Consider the following 7,493-nt stretch of genomic DNA (forward strand, 5'->3'; position numbering starts at 1 on the left):
AAGTATGATTACAAAATCCTGTAAATTTATTTTTCGTTTCTTTTAATTTTTTTCTTAAATAATTAACAGTCTGCTTAATTACGAATTAAAAAACAATAAAATAAATGGATAGGCCGTTGAATCTGAATTTATATTCTCACATAAATATAAGATATAAATTGTATAAATCAAAAAATATCTAAAAGTCTTACTTTTATATTAAGTAGTATTTATATTAAGTAGTATTTTGCATTTATATCTAAAATTTATACATAAAATCATTATTACAACATGTTACAAACTCACTTTTTCCTGTACATTTACATACGGTTATTCATCTTAATGACAAAAGACATAACTATAGAAATTCTTTTTCTTTTCATATCAAATTTTTTTAATTTGTTTCATTTTAGGTTTCTGTCATTTGTCGTTAGCCTATTTTCTATCTAATTCCTTGTAATCTTTTAATACATTTTCAATTTTTACAAACGTTCTCAAAAAATCATCGTCTTCTAAACCAAATTTTTTATAATGATGTAAAAAGGCTGAATGTATATAAGAATTCCAAGCTTTATCTAGTACTTCATTAATTGGATGATAAATATTAGAATTATTTGAAAGTAAAGCTAAGGCTTTGTCATGATTTAGAATATGTCGTTGTTGGTGCAAATGCGTAAATGGATCAGTTGTAATCCAGTCTGCATATAAATATTTCTCTTGTAACTCATCTGTTTGTATGTCTTTATGTGCACAACTTCCACGAGTAATCAAAATATTTGATATTGAATGACTATACAATGAAGATGATGTAGAACATGATGCACGAGATAATTTTTTTGTTTTTTTACATTTTATATTACAGGTGGTAGAATATATTTTGAGCATTCGTTTCAATTGGTACAAATATGACTGCCATGTATTGGTTGTATTATACTCAGGAAATATAGACAAAAATGGAACAGATTTAATAGTTGCAAATTTATAACATGGTTCTACAACTAATTTGGCCATTAACGAATGTAAATTATTTTGCATATTACTTATGGGTTGAAAAGCTATGCTTAAATTTTTAGATATTATATCATTAATATCTTCTAATTTAACATCTACATTTAACAAATTTTTAAGCATAAGATGAATATCTTCATTCTCAAATAAAAAAACTGCATCTGCATTGTCTAAAAATTTGACCAAAGTTAACAAGGTATTATAATTCTGTGTACTCATTTCACCAAATAGGAATGGTAATATGATTGTGCTAACAAATGATTTGTTTTTGTATTCTTCTCGTAATAATTCTATGATATGACTTCCAATTCCTGAACCTGTTCCACCAGCTGAACTAAGAAGAAAAAGAAAACCATCCAAATGGTCTACTTTCTCGATCTCACATTGAATAGTATCTGATACTAATTCATAAAATCTAATCCCTTTTTCCATATACCCATATGCCCAATTATTACCAGAGCCCCCAGCGGCTTGATAAAATGCATTGTTAGTACAATATGTCCAGCTCTCATATTTATTATCAGTTATTTTATTTATAACTTTTTCCTCCGTATCCACAAGAATTGCTCTCGCTAATCGTTTTCCATCTTTGGTTAAACCAGAAAACCATTTATCAAATACCTCTTCAATATAATTATAATTAACATTATATGGCACTCCAGTTTTCTCAGCATCCATATCAGCAGACAGTTTTGAAAATAATGCATGTCCTAACTGATTTCCGAATTGTCCATATTGAAGAGCAAGCATATTGACATAACTTGTTTATGAATGCTTAGAAATTAGGGCTATAATTTAATATTTAATTGTATTTAACTGTTGTCAACAAAAAATATTTCTCTTAATCCATAATAATAAAAAAAAAAATAAATAAATAAAACGACAAACATGGTTTAAAGTACTGCAATGTCTAAAATAAATTTATGTACGACATCTGGTTGAAAATTTCAGAACGAAAGACCCGAGATTATTTTACATTCAAAATACAACACGTATAAATATATAATATTTAAACAAATGCAGTATTGTTTAAATAAATATAAAGTAATAGAAAATATTAATTATTCAAACATACGAGTATAGACCGAGAAGGCTTCTATGTTTATTCGTTGAAATAGAAAAGAAAACTGACTCAGTAATTCAAAGTCTCTCGATTTCTCATTCTTACATCACAGACCTATAACTACTTAGAGTATGAAATTTCCTTAATAGAAATATCATATTACAGTCATTTTATTTTCGAAGTAAGTTAATAACTATGTAATGTTTAAACAAATACAGTATTGTTTAAATAATAATTGATTGTACTACAGTGATAGATAGATATATATACAGTAGGGGATTTAAATATTTGTATTTATAATAAGAATATGGAAATACATATTGTACTATACAAATACTTAAGTCTCTTACTGTATGTACTATATATTTTTTAAATAAATAATAAAGGTATTAACGATATAATATTTGTATATAATACGTAACGATAATTAATAAAAATGATTAACAAAAAATACGTATATGAATAAATAAGATTAATGAGAAGGATAGTTTGATTGTGTGGAGAGGGAACTCTCACTATATGTCATTTATGGCCATAGATGTATATGCATAAACATTCTTGAATTTGTTTAAGGTATTGTATTATAAATAATTAGTTAAACAGGTAACGAAATAATCTCTTTAAATTTAATAACTGTATCACCTTGCTACAATACCTAATAAGTTGAAATAGATCATCCTTAAAATTTTTACAGACAAAAACTTTACATGAATTTATTACATCGATTATTTTGTTATTTGCATAATTTAAACGCCTTTTGTAAATAAATCTGTTTATATACATATACATTGTATCTATAGAAGCAGGTACTATTGACACGAAGGCAAATGTACGCCGATAATACTGGCTTGGCTCATAACTTCATTAAAAAATTCCATCATATAGTCATATTTCGTATCACTCAAAAGTCAATGGTATTGACAAAATTGGCAAAATAGGATTTGTTGTTTCTACTTCTAATGCTGTTGCCATACAATCGCTTGCTGCTTCTACCTCACCTAAAGACTCTAGTACTTTACCCAAGTTATACCTTAAAAATTATTAAACATTTATTTATATATAATTGTACTGTTAATATTTTCTTATGTGAAAAAAAAATATATGTATACCAAGTCTGATGAGAATTAGGATCTATTTTAGCTGCATCTCTCAATGTTTTCTCTGCTAACCTTTGATTTCCTAAGTAGTGATATATTAAACCCTATAAAGTATTAATAAAAGTTATTTGAAATGTAATATTTGAAAATAATAAATATAATATTTTCATTTTAATATTATTACCAAGTGCTGCAAACTTTTTACATGAGATGGATTGATCGTAACAGCATTCTGATAGCATTGTTTAGCTTCTGTGTATTCTAATTTGTATTCATGTAATAAACCACGCTAGAGGACAGAATAAATATTATATAACTATTGATCGCACCTTTCAATCTTTTTAAAATCTTACCGTGTACATAATATGATGACTCAATGGAAATATATTACTGGCTTCTTGCAATGATAAAATAGCACCATTTGGTTGATCCATTGCTAAAAATACTTCTGCAAGTAACAACCAAACTTGTAATTGCAAAACCCAAGCTCTTTGTGGACCAGGTTTTGGTGTAAAAGAGCTTAGTGACGATGCTACTTCTGAAAGAGCTTGTTCTACTCTTGAAGCAGCTAATGATTGTGCATGCATTGAACCTATATTTACAAAAATTATATATGTAAAACTTAAAATTTTCAACAAAAAAAAAAAATAAAAACATTGCATACAATGTTAAAAAGCTTTACTTGGAATACTTACTGGAGTCTTTATCAGACATTTCTGATGCAAAAAATTGACATACGCTTCTAATCTCACTACGTTTTTCACTGTGTTGTTCGTTACAATTAATATTTGTTTGATCTTCAAATAAACTTTTCCAAAGTGAAAACATTTGTTTTATCGTAAATAATGCTACCTCACCACTAATACTTCTTAATTCTAAATGTGCCTTTACATAAAGAAAATTTAAATTGTCGGGATACTCTTCTAATACACTATTGATCAAATGTAATGCTTCTGAATATTGTTTATTGGCAGATAATAGCAATACCAATAAATGCAATGATGGTATGTGCTCTGCCCTTAAGTTTAATGCTATTTTAACGTGAATCATAGCTTCGTTTATTTGTCTATTCATTGCATATTCATGTGCCAAGTAATATTCTGCTAAATGATCATTTGGATCACATTGTTGTGCTCTGAAATTTTATAAAGTTAATAATTGTATTAAATAATATTTAATTTGGACTAATAATATACAAGTAATGTGCATTATACTTTTGAAAACAATCCATAGCAGCATCAGTGTATTTTATTTTGTCCAATTTGATAGTGGTATTTGCAGATAGTATGCTTTGGCCAATACCAATATACAAATGACACCTAGATTGCATTCCTTGAGGACTTGCAGTTTCCCTCTGCAATGCTTTCTGACTCCATTCAATACCTTCCATTACCTAAAAGGGTAATACTTCATTTACATAACCTATTACTATAAAAGATTATAAATTAACTTACCCTACTAAATTGTTCATAACACAATCTTGCAGCCAGTAAACAAGGCACAACTTTATGTGATGACAATCTAGCTACAACTTTCAAGACTGTGTAAGCATGCATGTATTTTCCTAAGCTTATTAAACATAAAGCATATTGCGTCCATGTATGTGCTTCTTCATGGGAAAATTTCATTGCTCTTTCAAAGGACTGTTATAAGATAATAAAACTGTCATGAGAGAAAAATAATAAAAAAAAATATTTCTATTTTAAAATATCGATATATTATAAATAATAACCTCGTGTAGAAGTTCCACTTGATTCCATCTAACAACAATAATTGTAAGAAGATCATAAATATTAGTAGCATTTTCAAATGCTTGTATTCTAGCTTCTTTGAATTCTGGTGATTGACTTAATACAGCATCACGTACTGCCATAGCTTCGCTAATGAGCAATAACAATATTAATTCTTCATATTCATTTTTTGGAAGGAACATATTAAGTCCTACATATCTCTTTGGTTTCCATGGTGAATCTAATAATATAAAATAATTTCAATATTTAATTCTAGGATTTTATAATTATCTGATAAAGTATGATTTTCATACAGACCAGTTGTGTCAATTACTCCTCCAGGAAGATTGTAGTCGGCACTACATATCTTACGCAACAATACTTCAGCTAACTGTTTAGTCATTTTTACTCTCAAGTTTTGCGTTGCTGTGGTCTCCACAGCAGACAAAATTTCTCTGTTAATGCATTTTATTTTCTTAAGTAATTCAAAAAGTCAAATCATTAAAGAAATATTAATAACAATACCTATAACGAGAAATTGCAGTTTGTACATCGCCAGTCTGAAGATATAACAAAGGTGATCGTTGCAATGCTGTTTCTAAAATTGGACCAATTTGCTTTGTAGCACAAACAGAAGTTTGTGTAGTATATAATCCTATAATATCAATAAATTTGTCATATACTGCACCATATAATTTTAATACATTATATTTCTTGATAGTATTTTCATAAGTTCTTGATAGTACCTATATTATTACTATTTACAGTAACAGATCCATTCTGCTGTTGCATTGCAATTTTATCTTGTTCTTGTAGGTATACAAGAGTCAAGTCTCCCGCAATAACAAAACATTTTATCATCTCCACTTGCCATTCTGCTATTCTAAATTTTGACTTAGAATTTGGAGGCAACCTTTCCAGACAGAGACCTACCATGAACAATGTGTAGAAGCTAGAATAAATACTGATAAACTGTTACTTTGAAATCTGGAAAATGAATACTTGCAAAACTACAAATAACAATTTACATAATAACATGCTGCCTTTTCCCCCCTATAAATACTACAAGCACACCTGTTTATTCCACAGAGAAGTCAAACTAATAAATTAAAAATATGTATTCTAACAGATGCATGAATATGTCAGATTTGAAATAAATATCAAGTCTTGACTTAAAAATGAAAGTCATTTTGCAAACCTTTAATTGCATATGATTCTGCTATAATCCTTAGACTTCTACTAGGTAATTGTTTTTCTGTTAGAGTATGTAATTCCGCTTGTTGGTAATGATAAAGTGCTTCTTCATACATCCCCATTGCATAATGAAGTTTACCGAGAAGTAAATGTGCATCTAATACTACTAATGCCTAAAAATATTTTATTTGGTAATTAAAGAAAAAAGTATAAAAAATGAAAAAATTTAGAGATCTTATATTAAATGTTATATTATAACATTTATAGATTATATATCCATATGGATTAGAAAACCTATTTGTATGCTTACTTGTTTATCCTTTTCATTTGCAGCAAGAAGTAAATATCTTTTAGCTTCTAACAATCCGCTTTTAGCCTTAGTAATATTAGAATCTATAGGTGGTGTTTGTTCTAAAAAACTTTCTAATCTTCCTTCTCCACAAAGAAAATTTGCTAAACATTCTGAAATGAAAAAACAGAAATCATATTCCGATTAATAGATCATAATAGGACCAATTAATAATTTGTTGTACAAATGCTTAAAAATATATAATCATGTTTAGATTTAAATTTATGAATACAAATATTTACCATTATTAGGATATTGTGCTTTAAGATGTTCCGCCAATTCTATAACCTTCTTCCAATTACCTTCCTCTCTATTTCTATCAATTTCAGATTCAATTCTAAGAGTATGTCCTTTTTTACTAGTCATTGTGATTACTATAAAAGAACTTGACAAGCCCAGAAAATTCAAATGAGGGTGTTACTCAGGATTCTGCAAATATATATGGTTTATAACGTCATACCGATGACCGAATCATAATAGTCATGCGATAACATCGAATGTTTTCAGACAGAATAATACATGAAAAAAAAAGTAATCAAAATTTGTTGACGTTTCAATGATAACTTACGAAAATTTCGAAATAAAACGACATTAGTAAAAACATGCTTTATTAAAAGAAAAACTGTGAACGGATTTAAATGAAACTTCGCATTCTCGCGTTATTTACAATAGATAATATATTAGAATGAAAAAACAATGACATCTCAAAGGAGTCTTGCCATTTGAACAGTTGATTATGCTTATCACTGTGAAGTTGGGTCACTTGACAATTTTTCTATTTGATAAAAATTACTCCATAAAGTAAACTTTGAATGTGATTACTATGATGAGTTTCACACGTCAAATGTATAAGAAATCGTTAGATATCACCAAAATAGGTACTAAAATTATATTAGTACGATAATTCACTGTAAGATGGCTTTAGACTAAAAGAATCTTACCTCGGTATTGATGTAACACTACGTTATTGATTGGTAAAACATTGAAAGTTTTCAAATGTTACTTTAAATAGCATAGCAATCAATAAGATATGATGTAAAATAAGCAGTCAATTAGTTAGACAATACTTGCAT

General features: G+C 27.9%; 2 protein-coding genes across 6 annotated transcripts; both read right to left on the reverse strand.

Moving 5' to 3' along the window:
- Positions 1-414: 414 nt before the first annotated feature.
- On the reverse strand, positions 415-1,737 carry LOC124432732 (tubulin delta chain-like). Its single transcript, XM_046981847.1, has one exon. The coding sequence runs from the start codon at positions 1,735-1,737 to the stop codon at positions 415-417; it is 1,323 nt and encodes a 440-aa protein (XP_046837803.1).
- A 917-nt stretch (positions 1,738-2,654) lies between these two features.
- LOC124432722 (tetratricopeptide repeat protein 7B) lies at positions 2,655-7,380 on the reverse strand. Of its 5 annotated transcripts, none has more exons than XM_046981852.1 (15): positions 7,362-7,380; positions 6,663-6,849; positions 6,382-6,533; positions 6,076-6,244; positions 5,624-5,806; positions 5,403-5,532; positions 5,196-5,332; positions 4,880-5,118; positions 4,602-4,790; positions 4,362-4,540; positions 3,843-4,282; positions 3,501-3,739; positions 3,332-3,436; positions 3,160-3,251; positions 2,655-3,080 (listed from the first exon to the last, which is right to left on the reverse strand). In XM_046981852.1, the coding sequence occupies exons 2-15, from the start codon at positions 6,784-6,786 to the stop codon at positions 2,948-2,950; spliced, it is 2,511 nt and encodes an 836-aa protein (XP_046837808.1). In that variant the 5' UTR covers positions 6,787-6,849; positions 7,362-7,380; the 3' UTR covers positions 2,655-2,947. The 5 variants fall into 5 exon arrangements, with proteins under 5 accessions (XP_046837808.1, XP_046837792.1, XP_046837801.1 ...); XM_046981836.1 differs by lacking the exon at positions 7,362-7,380 and adding an exon at positions 7,140-7,292; XM_046981845.1 differs by lacking the exon at positions 7,362-7,380 and adding an exon at positions 6,989-7,290.
- Positions 7,381-7,493: the final 113 nt, after the last annotated feature.

This window comes from Vespa crabro, chromosome 1 (genome assembly GCF_910589235.1).
Source record: "Vespa crabro chromosome 1, iyVesCrab1.2, whole genome shotgun sequence".
Classification (NCBI taxonomy): domain Eukaryota; kingdom Metazoa; phylum Arthropoda; class Insecta; order Hymenoptera; family Vespidae; genus Vespa; species Vespa crabro.

What these genes read in the sequence shown, in the direction of transcription:
- LOC124432732 (XM_046981847.1), bottom strand. Translation starts at nt 1,737, where the DNA reads ATGCTTGCTCTTCAATATGGACAATTCGGAAATCAGTTAGGACATGCA.
- LOC124432722 (XM_046981852.1), bottom strand. Translation starts at nt 6,786, where the DNA reads ATGACTAGTAAAAAAGGACATACTCTTAGAATTGAATCTGAAATTGAT. An exon ending in AGAATCATATGCAATTAAAG is followed by an intron (nt 5,807 to 6,075) that starts GTTTGCAAAATG and finishes TGTTCATGGTAG; the next exon opens with GTCTCTGTCTGGAAAGGTTG. An exon ending in GTCATCATATTATGTACACG is followed by an intron (nt 3,437 to 3,500) that starts GTAAGATTTTAA and finishes TCTGTCCTCTAG; the next exon opens with CGTGGTTTATTACATGAATA.